Here is a 13,737-nt window from a genome sequence, read left to right as displayed (position 1 = left end):
TCATCCGACGCCGCAACAGGCCGATAGCCCTCCTGCTTCCTAGCACCCCCTGCTTCTTTCTCCAGTCCTTACAGCCATGTCGCTCTCGTGCAGGTACGCAGCCCAATGCTGCGCCCGCCAGCTCCGCGCGAGCAGCGCCGCTCCGATCCGCGCCTCGAGCTCCCTCCTCCAGCAGCGCATGACGCGGAGGTACAACTCGACCGAGGCCGCCTCCTCCTCCTCCTCCTCCACCACCAACCCCAAGATCTCGGCCATCGTCGATCAGATTAGCCAATTGACCCTCCTGGAGACGGCAGACCTCGTCGCGAGCCTGAAGGTGCGCAAGGCCCGCCGGAGCTGAAGCCGGCCACGCGGCGGCTATCGGCCACCGTGCAGCATTGCAAACCCCCCCCCCCCTCCTCCCTGAGGATATCTCGTGCTGACATGACGTGTTCTCCTCCCTCCAACCAGTCCCGCCTCAACATCCCCGATCTCCCCGTCGGCGGCTTCGCTGCTGCACCGGCTGCCGCCCCCGCCGCCGCTGCTCCGGCCGAGGAAGAGGAGGCTGCTCCCGCGGCGGCCGAGAAGACGCTCTTCACCCTGAAGCTGCAGTCGTTCGATGCCGCGGCCAAGCCCAAGATCATCAAGGAGATCAAGAACCTGCTGGGTCTCAGCTTAGTAGACTCCAAGAAGTTTGTCGAGAGTGCGCCCAAGCAGATGAAGGAGTCCGTACCGAAGGACGAGGCCGAGAAGATCGTGGCGACGATGAAGGAGCTGGGTGCCGTGGTGGTGATGGAGTAATTTGGTGGTGACGTGAAGCAGCCAGGGAATAGGGGTGTGGTGTGACCATGCCACCCATGAGGAAGGTTGCGGCCAACCTAGCTCCTGGTCTGAAGCTGGAAAGAAGCGAACGAAAGGCGGATTAGAACGTAGGACCAGGTGGGCCGGACCGGCATGTTACGATAACAACCAGCCTGCGGCTTTTACGCTTGCATGTACAAAAGAGCTTGTAACATTATAACTCGAGATATACACTGTTTGGGTGATGGTTCTAGACATTGCGTTGTATTGCTCGGTTCAGAACCCCATCCTTGTGTGAAACATTGATACACTCGGTCGAAGAAGCATGCGATATAAACCATTGATTGGTATTTCGTTGATCCCGTCCCCGGCAACGCCAACGCCAACCCCCCAACTCTACCGTCCCAACCGACAAACGCCATGCAATGCAATCCACACACTTTGTCTGCCATTATTTTTTTTCTTTCGTTCTTTCTTCAGTGTGCTCCATTCGCGTCATCCTTGCGGTGCGGACACCGGCGAGCCTCAAACTCGGCCTTCCATTCGGCCCACTCCTCCTCCCCCATCCGATGGTCGTCCTCCCCGAGGTCACTGGTCTCCTCCCAAAGCTTCTCCATCTCGGCATTCTTGCCGGGAGGGACAGCCCAGATGTTCTCGCGCTGCCGCTTGTGCCGCTCGCGGTCCTCCTCGATCCGCTGCTCGATCTGCTTCTTGTCCAGCTTCGGCGGCGCGTGGCCCCGTTTGTCATAAGGTGGCAGCGTGCGGGACGGGGGCATGTCGCCGAGGTTATCGGGCATGCCGTCGCCGTTGAGCGGGGGCGGGGACATGGCGAGCTCCTGGGCCGAGGCGTCTCGCTCCTTGAGAACCTCTTCAATCTCGGTTACGGCCTGGGCGTCCAGGAAAGACTTGTTCTGGAGGGCGTGGAGGACCTGAGCGGATGGTTGGTGTCAGCTGCGACTTCACTCACACTCGTATCCCGGAAGGGCAATCAACGTTGAAAGGCAATGGCTCACCTTCCTAACCACCTTGACGTTCGCCGCTCCTGACCCGTCGTCCGGCGCCACAGCGTCCACTACCCGGATGATGTCGCGCTGCATCATGCGCACGTAGTCGTCGTAGCCGTCCTTATTGGCCATGTCGAGGAAATGCTCGATGAAGTACATGATGTTGGCACGGGTGTTCATGTTGTTCTGTCGTGCTCCTCTCGTCAGCCCACGCCACCAAGCTGCGCGCATTCACGGCGGGGGAAAGGAGCCCCAGACTCAACCCACCCTTTCCAGCTGCTCGAGGATGCACGAGTGCAAATCCTCGGCCATGTCGCGGTACTTCAGTGCATACTGTGCCGCCTTCTGCGCCGACGTGACTGATGCATTGAGCTGGCGGAGCTGGTTGGTGAAGCGCATCCGCACTTCAAAGGGGTCAGCCATGGTGTTGTCCTTGCGGGCACGCTGCTGCCCTTGATTTCTTTTGGTCGTCGAGCGATGATGGAGGTCTGCTACGGGATGAGATTTGGCGCTTTCATCTGATTTCGCCGGCTCTGCATGTGGAACCTCGTGCTGGTCCTGGGACCTGATACTCCAGACTCTTGGCTCAAGTATATCTCCCCGCCATGTGCCAACTGCGTAGTGTGTTTGTCGCGTCCGATGAAGTCCACCACAGGTTACATCTGGAAGTTCTCTCTGTTGCTTGGCGCGCTGCTCCCAGCTGCAGGGGTCTTGGGGAGAACAGGGACGAAGAGCCGATTCACAAGCAGCTCCACTAGCCTAGTTGAGTAGGCGGTAAAAGCACAGGGGCGCGGGGGAGGGGTTCCTTTGGCCACTTGTGGAGTCCCAGTCTTTTGGTCTGAAATTTTGCCGCCAAAAAAGTTCGTGTAACAAACGGAAAAGATCTAGTATTATCAAGCAGATATTCGAGAATTCGAAAGGAGGATTTTCCTTCACTAACTGTAAACTTGATTCCGTTGGGACGTCGGGTCGGCCGTGGCTTGGAATCTCTAGGTTCTTTGGCTTGACTTCCGTCGTTGACCTATCACTGAACCGAATTCGACCCGCTCTGCTTTTTTGGAGAAACATCACTTATACCACCACTCTAGTGTACTCTCCATCTCCGAACTTCGGACTCTTGCATAGCTCAAACCTCGACTCAGCAACCGAAAAAAATCTACAACTAGTGAGCACCAAGATGAGTGCGACACCCGTTGGCAGCAGCTCTCCGGAGCTCACCATGGCCGTCCTCGGCTGCGGTAAGATTTTATGAAATCTCTCCTTGCGCATTGGCACCATTGGGGTCCCTGACAGACATGCCCAGGGACGATGGGAATTGCCATCCTCTCGGGCATCCTCTCCTCCCTCGACGAGATCCAAGACGCCAACGCCAAACCCGCCTCCTCGGGCACCTCGACCCCGCTCTACGAGACCTCCGCAACCACTCGCCTTCCCTCGCGCTTCATCGCATGCGTCCGCCGCCCAGAGTCCGCCAAGAAGCTTAAGAACACTTTCGCCCGCCACCTCTCGGCCGTGGAGATTGCCCAGAACGACAACGTCGCCTCAGTCCAGCGAGCCGATGTCATCCTCCTGGCCTGCAAGCCCTACATGGTCAAGGAAGTCCTCTCGGAACCGGGCATGGCGGCGGCGCTCGAGGGCAAGCTGCTGATCAGCATCCTCGCCGGAGTGACCGAGACGCAGATCGCGACGACGCTGGCCGAGGCCAACGGCGGCGGCAGCGCCCCCGCGGGCTGCCGCGTGGTGCGCGCCATGCCCAACACGGCCTCGCTCATCCGCGAGAGCATGACGGTCATTGGCATCTCCAACCCGCCGCTCGACCCGGACACCCTCGGGTTGGTAACGTGGATCTTCAAGAGCATCGGCGACGTCGTCTACCTGCCGCCCTCCACCATGGACGTCTGCACGGCGCTGTGCGGCTCCGGCCCGGCCTTCTTCGCGCTCATGCTGGAGGCGGCCATCGACGGCGCCGTGGCGATGGGCCTGCCGCGGGCCGAGGCGCAGAAGATGGCCGCTCAGACCATGAAGGGCGCGGCTAGCCTGGTGTTGAACGGGGACCACCCTGCGTTATTGAGGGACAAGGTCAGCACCCCCGGCGGGTGTACCATCGGCGGCCTGCTGGTCCTGGAGGAGGGGCGCGTCAGGGGCACGGTTGCGCGAGCGGTGCGGGAGGCTACGGTTGTGGCGAGCCAGCTAGGGCAGGGCGTGCAGGGCGTAAATGGTACGCGGTTCCCGGGGACACAGTTACAGTAGGCGGCAGTGATAAAGACGGGGATATGGGCTGTTCCTCCTTTCGTTATTTTTGGGTCGTAGGCAGGGTCCGGGATAGACGCCAGCTGAAAAGAGTTTTTCCATTCTCGAGAGACGACCGCAGGCTTTGCATGGAATACCGAAGCCTCTTTTCCGAGTAAACGCAGAAAGTAAGAAAAAACACGAATAAGCGCAGAGAATGCCGCCGCCAAAACGCCTTAATGTACATACCAAACCAAAAGGACACGCCCGTAATCGCTACACAATGCTCGTCACTAGCAGCCCGTCATCACCAAACCCGACTTGTCCGGAGGACGCACTCATTCATCCTCGACCCTTGCCTTCTTGCTAGCCTGCTCCTGCGTGTCGTCAGCCGCCTTGCGCTTTCCATTCGCTGGTGACCCATTAGGCCCAGCAGCAGCAGCAGCAGCAGCAGCAGCAGCAGCAGCCTCATCCTTCCGCTCGTCCTCGGCCATGTTCTTCAGCTGCTCCTCGGCCTTGATCAGGAGCCGCGCATAGTCGAACTCAACGCTCGACACCGTCTCCTCAAGCTTGGCGATGCGCTCGGGGATCTCCAGCTCGCCCAGGGCGTCCTTGTTGTGCTTGTATATCCTCTTCTTGAGAATCAGCCTCCAGAGGCGGTATTCATGCTCCTGCTCCTTTGTCGCCTTGGCCGCCTGCTTCTCCGGGGAGATGCCGGGCCGAACGGGCTCGGGCAGCTGCGACATGAGGTGCATCTCCAGGACGCGCGCGAACTGGCGGGGCGCCATCTTGGCCTTGGCGCGCACCGCGTCGTACGCGGCCTGGTCGACAATGTTGTTTGGCGCGGCACCCACTTTGGGGATGGCGACGTCCGTGTTGATGCGCAGCGCCTGGAACTCGGGCAGCTGGCGCAGGTAGTGCAGGTTCGCGATGTCGCGCAGGTCGTCGAACGCCTCGTTGGGGTCCTCGACCGTGATCTCAACTGTCTGCGGGTGCTGGATGTATTCCTTGAAGACACAGCTGTATAGCCTGGAACCTAGCCCCTTGCCTTGGAAGGGCGGGAGAATGATGAACTGGGAGATCCTGCTACGGCAGGGAAGTTGAGACAGGTCAAAGTCCTGGGCGAGCATTGCCTTTTCCACCTCGCTCTCTGACGGAGTGACCGGGGGTGTAAGTGGCCGAAAGTGGAAGAAGCGGTAGACCGTGGAGTAGCCGGCGAAAACATAAGGGTTTCCGCTGGCATCGCTGGGGGTAGCCTTTTTCTGGTACAGGAAGAAAACCGTCCACCGGTCGGCATCGGAATCGTCCACGTTGATGGCAGTACCGCCTTCAATGAAGAGAGGTGCGAGTATCTGGATGCGCCTAGCAACCTGTTTCACGGCGGGGTCGGCCAGAGTCCCCTTCCAAACCTCGAACGTGTTGCCATGGGAGCGGAACGTGGTAATAAGCTTGCCGGGAGGAGTCCAGTCTTTCCGGAGGCCGTTGACCGCAGTTTCGAAATCCTTTTTACTCTGAAAGGCGACGTCGGGAAGGATCTCGCGCAAGACACCATTGATGTCGGTCGCCTCCGTATCCCCCACGCCGGGGAATTTCTTGCTGTATGTGACGGACAGGTTAGGTCGCATATCACTCGCATTGTACCGGAGATTGATTTCGAGATCTTTATAGCCGAAAATCTCCTCGTTGTCGCCAAAGAGCGAATATGTGAATTTCGGGTGAAAGCTGTGGCCGATGGTTTTGACGCCTGTCGCAGAAGGCGTCACGAGGGACAGGAGGAGCGCGTCGTTGGACGACGTTGACCCTGCAGCAGATTAGTCTTGGAATACTCCACGTAATGCCATGTTTGCAAGACTCACAAGCCTCGTCGGAGGACATGATGGGCAGTATTGTCTGTATCTGTTGAGACTTAAGAGGTCCCCCAGGATGTCGCTTGAAGTGCAGGTCGCAAAGTGAGCTATGGTAGTTATTAATTTCGCGGGTCGCGCGACGCGTTGGCAATGGCGCGATTCAAGAGGACCTGGTTAAGTTGAAGAGAGCTTGGACCACGCTACGAAGTCCAAGGAACGGCTCCACGCGTTCTGCTTCGTTCGCAATAACTAACTACTAGTACGCTACTCGCAGTAGAGTAATCCGTACTTCCCTGCCGTCTGTTCCTGACTCAAAGAATATCCATACAGTACAAACTACAGTGTTAGCTACCTCGATAGTGGTTGCTTGTGAACAGTCTCCGTTCGGGTAGCATTCTTTACCGACAAGCATACTTCGTACCTGGGATTACTTGTGTAGTTCCACAGGTTTACATGCCACTGTGTGATTCAAATTTTATACAGTGTTTAAAGATGGACTTTTAAAGGTGGATTAAGATTGCGCTAGCCAAAAGAAGTCAAGCGTAACGGGAGAGGCGGGTTGCGGAGCATGGCGTCTCGGTCGATCGGCCCTGTAGGCTTGAACGATCGTGTCGGGCGCTCCAATGAACCCTTCAAACCAACATGCCACCCTAGCACTTCCGACACAGCCAAATCTGTTCAACCACAACGGGAAGCGCGTTGTTAACTTTACGCCAATGTTCTGACAAGGGAAAGCTCAGCATCGCAATACCCCAGCAGTCCATCAACCGGCAACTGCTCATGATGGCCGGCTTGTTTTTTCTCATCGTGACCTCTGTGAGTTGCTAGCTGCAACCCCCCCCCCCCCCCCGGGGGGGCGATCGTCGGGAAAGGGGTTGAGGAGCTGACTGTTTTCTGCAACAGGTGGTCATGACCGTGGCGTGCGTCTTCGCCGACTGATCTTGTTGCTAACCAGCGCGAGCTAACCCGTTTGGGAGACAGCTCGTTCCTCGCCGGCGCCCTCCCGTTGTCGCTCTCCCTCGCGCAGTCCCAGCTGCGGCTCATTGCCTCCCTCGGAGCGGGACTGCTGGTTGGCAGCTGTCTGGTTGTCATCCTGCCGGAAGGGATCGAAGCTCTAGCCGCAGCATCTGAACATTCGCACGACCCAGCTCAACCGATGCCACGGCTGCCGGGGCTGGTGCTACGAGAGGGCGACGAGCCCGCGGAGAATACCGGCGAACTACCCGCATTTAGCATCGGCTTCGCCCTCGTCCTTGGTTTTGCGCTGATGTTCCTCGTCGACCGACTGCCCCGCCATGCGACCGAGAGGTTTCGAGCCGCGCCGACAAGTAGGCATGTCAGCCTGGAAGATCTTGCCGGGTCAAGTGTGTCCGGGGAAGGCGAATCCGAGGGCTTTCTGGACTCCCTCGCGCCGTTACCCAAACAGACTCGTGGTCTAGCTACTACATTGGGTCTCGTCATACATGCAGCGGCGGACGGCATCGCAATGGGAGCATCGGCTACAACTTCCAATCTGAATGTTGGGCTCATCATCTTTCTCGCGATTTTGGTGCACAAGGCGCCGGCCGCTTTTGGGCTGACGTCAATCCTGCTGAAGCAAGGTCTCACGAAGCGAGCTGCGCGGGTGCATCTCATGGTGTTCAGTCTCGCCGCCCCTGCCGGTGCACTGGCAACCTATTTCCTCGTCTCGTTGGCCGGAGGCGCCAACTTGGAGGGTGAGTCAGCACAGTGGTGGACGGGTATGCTGCTCCTTTTTAGCGCTGGTACATTTCTGTAAGTTATCGTCAATCCGGAGGAGCGGCGCCTATCGTAGCTGACACCATTATTAGGTACGTAGCAATGCACGCCATGCGAGAAGAGGAAAACAACCCAGCGGGTTACGACCACAGTTCTAGCAGCAACGGGTATTCCGAGAGCGGTGGCTCCGCTCCCAGGAGAAGAGCGAAACTCGAATTGAGGGATACTCTTGCGACCGTGGTGGGCTTTATGCTGCCATTGCTGACGCGGTTCGGACACCATCACCATTAACATGTGTATCTGCATTTATTCAACATGTGTATCTGCATTTATTCATGGGGGATCAGGCGTTCTGGTTTAAATGGGAAGCGAGTCATACCAGGCATAGACGGGATGAGACTTCGAGCAGGCGTTCTGGGTCATAGCGTTTCTCTCCCTTGGCTGTGGACTCGTACGGTAGTGCAGAGAAGGTTGGAAAGTCGAGTTCAAACAAGCCCATCTTCGTGTCCCAAAGAAACCCAAGTTATCTGGCCCATAACCTTTTTTGTCGGTGCCTACGTTTCTGCCATTTAGTTGTTTCTTGGCACCCTGGGATGGAGATGGCCGCTTTGTTATGGTAACGCGCGATTCACAGCGGAAATAGCATGTTCTTATTTCTTGGAGTCACGCCCCTTTTGCCAGGTATCGTCCCAAAATTTACATACGATAACGTTACTCCTTGGACCCCTACCATCACGTCTGGCCAAAACATGCGGTCTATGACCTGCATCCAACAATTTCAAATCAAACATCGAGCTGCCCGTTCGGTGTATGTACGAATGTTTCACGGCACGCCCGTAGTGGCATAAATGGATCTCCCGATGGCGTGACTTTCACCAATTCTACAGAGTCGCCACTATTCCATTCATTCCCCGTTTTTTTATGCCCGAGGTGGGCAGGAAGAGGATGCTCCAACTGAGGCTAAGCTCTCAGCTGGGATAGTCTAAGCAAGTGGGGATGTTTCATGCACAGGTCGGATGGAGTTGCCCGGTTGTTTCAACTGACGAGTTGGTTGGGCGACCTATGGTAGGTCTGGAATTCAACTGCGCCCTTAGTGTGCTAGCAGATGTGAGGCAGAGACAACTGCGTCCTGGTTCCAATCTCAATCGCCAGGATGGAGCGCAAATTTGATGTCCAAGAGCCCTGTAAACTTGACAATTTTCATCATGCATGCTGGGTGTATTCCTTCGTAGTACGAATAACAGAAGTAGTACTCTTGGAGCCCGACACCGCTGTCGATGCGTAGGCCAGGGCGAGCAAATGCTCACTTTGCAGGATGTTGAAAGTTGTCTCACCCTCGAACTGGTTGCGCGCGACCAACAAGGGAGAGTGACTGACCTCACATGCTGCTTGCCATCCGGATGTTCGTCCCATTCGCATGGCCCGAAGACGAGTGAGGCGCGACAGGCGGATACGGCAGCGATCCCTCTGCCTGTCAACCACTGTATGTATATGTGTAAGGATCCGTACTACAAATCCGTCTGTCTCAACGGTGCGAACACGCACAGGAATGCACATGCGTGTACGGAAAGACAGGATGGCTTCCGGCGATGATGCGTGCAGTCATGCAAGCGAGACAACCCGACCCACCAATCCAGCACATTGGGGCCCGAAACTTAGGTAACCCATGCAATGCAGTCACTCCAACCGTGTATCCTCGTCATCCGTAGTGTGTGCATTAGGATGGTCGGCATAATCCGGTTGAATGTAGTCGGCAGGTTGTTGGACCTGGCCAGCGCGTATTCCGGGCTGCAAGGAACCTACTTCGGCACAGCTTCTACCCAGCGGCTCCCCCACAAACCGGCTGACACCGACCTTGTGATGGAACAACAGAAGGGTTTTCCACCGGGACCTCCGGTTTTTCCCCGCATGTAACCAGATTGGCATATAAGTACCTTTGCCTTGCCGGCGACGCAGGCACGACTTAGTACCGCTTATAGGTAGAACGTAGTCGTAAAATATCATCATCATCATCATCATCATCCCCTGGACAAAGTTGATGAGCTGGGAAAGGATCCGCTCTAACATGTTCTAAGCAGAGACAGCCCGCCAACTTGGTTTGCCCAGGGGAACCTTTGGAACTGCTTAAGTTGCCAATGCTTCGCCGCCTGTCTGGAAGATTGGATAGGGTCATCATCGTAGGCGATGCAGAGCCTGCTAACCGACTCCATCGGCGGTGATATTGGCAGGTTTTCAACATGGAGGCCGCAGTTTGTTAAGTGCGGGTATTCGCCGTTGAGTGGACGCTGACGTGCAGGACTCGAGGTCCAGACCGCCTGGGTGTAGTTGAAATGCTTCGGCGATTGCTAGGCCTGACAACTCAACAATACAAGGTCGCCAAACACACTATGCCAGCACACGAAATGAGGGGATCAGGTACAATCCCTATGCTGGTAACTGTCGTCAGCGAAACATTGCCTTTTCCGTCGCTGGAGCACTCCTGTCCCCCGACTCAAAGCCCGTCGTGGCTCCATATATGATCAAGGGTTCAAAGAGGGGCCGCAACAGGTGGCGGATTGGCAGGGGGTTTCGGCCTTGGTGCTGCCCTGGGCGGCGGCCGAGAAACTGAGGTGGGGCCGTGCCATCTGAGCCCAGCTGTGGGACTGCAAGGAGCGGATACTGCCAAGTACCACCCCTGGGCCCGGTCAGCACGCTCCTCATTCGGCGCATGGGAAGTCTGGGAAGGGCCGCCCCTTCCCGTCTCGTATTTCTTTCCTTTCCTCGGCCTTCGCATCAGACTCCAAAGCAGTTGGCCTTCCCTCGACCTCTCCCGAACCTCGCGAAACCGATGATACGGGAGGGAAAGTTTACGGAGTAGCACGCGTGTTGGCACTACACACTACCAATTCCTTTCGACCTTCCGACCTGCTCTGCGCCCCTTTTCCGAAACCTCCCCTCATCGCGACCGTCTCATTACTATTCCTCTCGTTTCGACCCAGCCTCGAATTCTCGGGTTGCCGACGGTGTCTTGCTCTTTCAGATTCCCGAACCTATTGACCCGCCCGCACACGCGTGGCGCGTACCGTGACCTTTCCCCTTCGTTCATTCCGACTGCGACCCGCCGCGAATTGAGCACGAACATTCCGACGTCATTCCTCAACTGTTGTGCTGCTCGGTAGTTTTCCTTTGCAGCGTACTGCTGGAATCCCCGTGCTTTGACGAAACTTCAAACCGGCAATTATTTGTCTCTGATCAAGAAGCGCGAGATAGTGGCCGGAGTATCCGACTCCGCCGTTTCGCCACGCGCTCTTCATCAGGATGCCGCCATACAACCGACCGCTCAGCTTCTCGGAGCGAAGGGGTGCCGTCTTCAACGAGGAGTTGTCCCTCAACACCCACAATGTCAAACTGTCCCAGCAACGGCCTAGGGGGCCGCCGACGCCAAGCATGAGCACACCTGCCGCCGATTTTGAACAGGTGACTGGCTCCCCCCCGCCCCCGCCAACTCCTGCAGCATCTCCTGGACCGTCACACTCGAAGTTGAACTGGAGTAATGCCAAAGAGGACGAAGAGGCTTATCTCTCGGGACTGCGGAAGTATTTTATGCAATGCAATAGTGGACAGAGGACTCGACTGCTCGCGGACCTTCTGAACCTCTGCACCAGTGCGCAGCTGAGCTTTGTGCATCAATTCGTTAGCCCCCTCCTCAAGAAGGACCCATTTACGACGCTCCCAGATGAGTTGTGCCTCCGAGTAAGCTTTGGCCCTTTGATCTCCGGCCACTCTAGAAATTGGGAGCTGACACGTCGCAGATTCTTTCCTTCATCGATGACCCGAAAGTCTTAGCACGCGCGTCGCAAGTCTCAAGGAGATGGCGGGACTTGCTCAGCGACGACATGACCTGGAAGAACCTCTGCGTGAAGCACGACTATCAGCGGAGGCTGTCCGAGGTTGACCGGCTGAATCCTCCAACTTCCCCAGCGAGGACCGAGGCCTATTCCTTTGGTCACCGAGAAGACGACTCGACGAGCCACGACTTCGCTGGTGCGCTTACCTCTACCTCGTTACCGGCCACCTTCGACGGGAAATCAAATTCGCGTCCCGTGCTGAGGTCGTACAAGTCGCACTTCAAACAAAGATACCTTGTTGATGCCGCTTGGCGGTCCGGCGGCCGTAACCTGACGCGCAACATCACACAGGACGGCGGCGTCGTGACAAGTCTGCATCTCACCTCCAAGTATATCATCGTGGCTCTCGATAATGCCAAGATTCATGTGTTTGATACTGAGGGGAATGCGCTGCGCACACTTCAGGGCCACGTGATGGGCGTCTGGGCCATGGTTCCTTGGGATGATATTCTGGTCAGCGGCGGCTGCGACCGCGATGTCCGAGTCTGGGATCTGTCTACTGGGTAAGTCTGGGCGGCTTGGCGTGCATCGGGGGAGTTCCGCTGACTTGCGTTCTAGTGCCTGCAAGCATACCCTGCGAGGCCACACCTCAACCGTTCGCTGCCTTAAGATGTCGGACGCCAACACTGCGATATCGGGGTCCAGGGACACAACTCTCAGGATATGGGACATTAGGACCGGGCTGTGCAAGAACGTACTCGTCGGCCACCAAGCGAGCGTTCGCTGCTTGGAGATCAAGGGCGACATTGTTGTGTCTGGGAGCTACGACGCAACGGCAAAGGTCTGGAGTATTTCGGAGGGCAGGTGTCTCCACACCCTTACTGGCCACTATAGCCACATCTACGCCATCGCCTTCGACGGTCAGAGGGTGGCAACCGGAAGCTTGGACACAAGCGTCCGGATATGGAACGTGCAAACTGGGTAAGTCGTGCAGGTTCACTTGTGTGCCTGGTCTCTCAAGGTTTAAGCTAACTGTTTGCCCTAGCGAGTGCCTGGCCATTCTCCAGGGGCATACATCCCTTGTGGGGCAACTGCAGATGCGTGGCGGCACGCTTGTCACCGGCGGTAGCGACGGGTCCGTTAGGGTGTGGTCGTTAGAACGGTTCTGCGCCATCCATCGCCTAGCAGCTCACGACAACAGCGTCACCAGTTTGCAGTTTGACGACACCCGAATCGTCAGCGGCGGGAGTGATGGGCGGGTTAAGGTCTGGGATCTCAAGACAGGCAACCTTGTCCGCGAGTTGGTTACTCAGAGTGATGCGGTCTGGCGTGTTGCTTTTGAGGACGAAAAGTGCGTAGCCATGGCACTGAGAAACAGCCGGACCGTGATGGAGGTAAGCCAGGACTTTAAAGCAGTGCATTGAACCGAATACTCTGCAGGGGCAGCTACTAATCTACCGAGCAGGTATGGTCTTTCTCTCCCCCAGAAGAGTTGCTCAACGAGCAATCCATGTTGCCTCCAAAACGGAGGCTCGACGCGCCGGTACCAGACCGGCCGCTGAGCGCATTCTCGCTCGACTACCGTGGACCCAGGTCCACGGGTGGGGCACAAGACATAGACATGCCGGATGCCGGACCTTCAACGGCGCCTCTTCAACAGAGTGGCCCGACATTCTTCCAGGACGCGTAGCTGGCGTTATTACCAGGACATTGCGAGTAGCAGCGAGCACGTGGTTCATCTTTTTCTCTTTTACACGCAGATACCCTCCGAAGCGGCTCGCACACGCAGGTCAGCGTTTTCTATTATGGTTGCACTCTCCGGCGACAGAGGCATACGGGACTACGATACCAAAGTCAACGATAAGAGACACAAGTGTGGGCATTGCTATGGCGTTTCAAGTTTCCAACAGTTCGCATGGTTTTATTGGGCGAAGACCTTAGGGATATTATCAAGCAATTCGGCATTGGGACATTAGGAGGATGGGGGTTCCAAGGTCAGGCGCGGATTCGGCTTCATACAGCACGCTGTGTTCGGAGTATTGCGGGAGAACTTGCTATCCCGTGTTGAAATTAGGCGGGGCTTGACCTAGTGATGATATGGCACAGTCCCCGCGATGTTCGGGCTAGAGTTGTCGGTTTAGCGGTGAATTGAATGATCGAAGTTGAGCACACTACCTCCTTTAACCTTGGCGTCTGCTGCGACTTGTGCTCTGGAGCAACGAATGTGCAAAAAGCATTGTGGGACTGCAACAATGTCCCGACTCCGGTCTCCGAAAGTAACCGACGGAACTGGACGAAGTCTAACCCGAACTC

The 13,737-nt window shown here is 56.8% G+C and overlaps 6 protein-coding genes across 6 annotated transcripts; 4 read left to right on the top strand and 2 right to left on the bottom strand.

The window, feature by feature from the left end:
• Positions 1-76: 76 nt before the first annotated feature.
• On the top strand, positions 77-780 carry MYCTH_2126562 (uncharacterized protein; the record flags this gene model as incomplete). Its single annotated transcript, XM_003662756.1, has 2 exons — positions 77-316; positions 451-780. The coding sequence occupies 2 exons, from the start codon at positions 77-79 to the stop codon at positions 778-780; spliced, it is 570 nt and encodes a 189-aa protein (XP_003662804.1).
• Positions 781-939: 159 nt separating this feature from the next.
• Positions 940-2,288, bottom strand: MYCTH_2303849 (uncharacterized protein). The gene is made up of 3 exons (XM_003662755.1): positions 2,052-2,288; positions 1,794-1,970; positions 940-1,709 (listed from the first exon to the last, which is right to left on the bottom strand). Exons 1-3 carry the CDS (start codon positions 2,205-2,207, stop codon positions 1,257-1,259), a joined length of 786 nt encoding a protein of 261 aa, XP_003662803.1. The 5' UTR covers positions 2,208-2,288; the 3' UTR covers positions 940-1,256.
• A 673-nt stretch (positions 2,289-2,961) lies between these two features.
• Positions 2,962-4,034, top strand: MYCTH_2109970 (uncharacterized protein; the record flags this gene model as incomplete). The annotated part of the gene is made up of 2 exons (XM_003662754.1): positions 2,962-3,022; positions 3,088-4,034. The coding sequence occupies 2 exons, from the start codon at positions 2,962-2,964 to the stop codon at positions 4,032-4,034; spliced, it is 1,008 nt and encodes a 335-aa protein (XP_003662802.1).
• Positions 4,035-4,111: 77 nt separating this feature from the next.
• Positions 4,112-5,998, bottom strand: MYCTH_107723 (uncharacterized protein). Its single transcript, XM_003662753.1, has 2 exons — positions 5,870-5,998; positions 4,112-5,814 (listed from the first exon to the last, which is right to left on the bottom strand). Exons 1-2 carry the CDS (start codon positions 5,886-5,888, stop codon positions 4,352-4,354), a joined length of 1,482 nt encoding a protein of 493 aa, XP_003662801.1. The 5' UTR covers positions 5,889-5,998; the 3' UTR covers positions 4,112-4,351.
• Positions 5,999-6,480: 482 nt separating this feature from the next.
• Positions 6,481-8,065, top strand: MYCTH_2303843 (uncharacterized protein). The gene is made up of 4 exons (XM_003662752.1): positions 6,481-6,676; positions 6,764-6,780; positions 6,842-7,633; positions 7,690-8,065. The coding sequence occupies exons 1-4, from the start codon at positions 6,641-6,643 to the stop codon at positions 7,886-7,888; spliced, it is 1,044 nt and encodes a 347-aa protein (XP_003662800.1). The 5' UTR covers positions 6,481-6,640; the 3' UTR covers positions 7,889-8,065.
• Positions 8,066-10,600: 2,535 nt separating this feature from the next.
• Positions 10,601-13,345, top strand: MYCTH_2303838 (uncharacterized protein). Its single transcript, XM_003662751.1, has 5 exons — positions 10,601-11,329; positions 11,389-11,987; positions 12,043-12,405; positions 12,470-12,818; positions 12,890-13,345. The coding sequence occupies exons 1-5, from the start codon at positions 10,895-10,897 to the stop codon at positions 13,112-13,114; spliced, it is 1,971 nt and encodes a 656-aa protein (XP_003662799.1). The 5' UTR covers positions 10,601-10,894; the 3' UTR covers positions 13,115-13,345.
• Positions 13,346-13,737: the final 392 nt, after the last annotated feature.

This window comes from Thermothelomyces thermophilus, chromosome 3 (genome assembly GCF_000226095.1).
Source record: "Thermothelomyces thermophilus ATCC 42464 chromosome 3, complete sequence".
Lineage (NCBI taxonomy): Eukaryota > Fungi > Ascomycota > Sordariomycetes > Sordariales > Chaetomiaceae > Thermothelomyces > Thermothelomyces thermophilus.
This window is presented reverse-complemented; position numbering and strand designations above follow the sequence as displayed.

What these genes read in the sequence shown, in the direction of transcription:
- MYCTH_2303849 (XM_003662755.1), bottom strand. Translation starts at nt 2,207, where the DNA reads ATGGCTGACCCCTTTGAAGTGCGGATGCGCTTCACCAACCAGCTCCGC. An exon ending in TCCTCGAGCAGCTGGAAAGG is followed by an intron (nt 1,971 to 2,051) that starts GTGGGTTGAGTC and finishes GGAGCACGACAG; the next exon opens with AACAACATGAACACCCGTGC. An exon ending in ACGTCAAGGTGGTTAGGAAG is followed by an intron (nt 1,710 to 1,793) that starts GTGAGCCATTGC and finishes CCATCCGCTCAG; the next exon opens with GTCCTCCACGCCCTCCAGAA.
- MYCTH_2303843 (XM_003662752.1), top strand. Translation starts at nt 6,641, where the DNA reads ATGATGGCCGGCTTGTTTTTTCTCATCGTGACCTCT. An exon ending in TTTAGCGCTGGTACATTTCT is followed by an intron (nt 7,634 to 7,689) that starts GTAAGTTATCGT and finishes CACCATTATTAG; the next exon opens with GTACGTAGCAATGCACGCCA.
- MYCTH_2303838 (XM_003662751.1), top strand. Translation starts at nt 10,895, where the DNA reads ATGCCGCCATACAACCGACCGCTCAGCTTCTCGGAGCGAAGGGGTGCC. An exon ending in CAGATGAGTTGTGCCTCCGA is followed by an intron (nt 11,330 to 11,388) that starts GTAAGCTTTGGC and finishes GACACGTCGCAG; the next exon opens with ATTCTTTCCTTCATCGATGA. An exon ending in ACAGCCGGACCGTGATGGAG is followed by an intron (nt 12,819 to 12,889) that starts GTAAGCCAGGAC and finishes TCTACCGAGCAG; the next exon opens with GTATGGTCTTTCTCTCCCCC.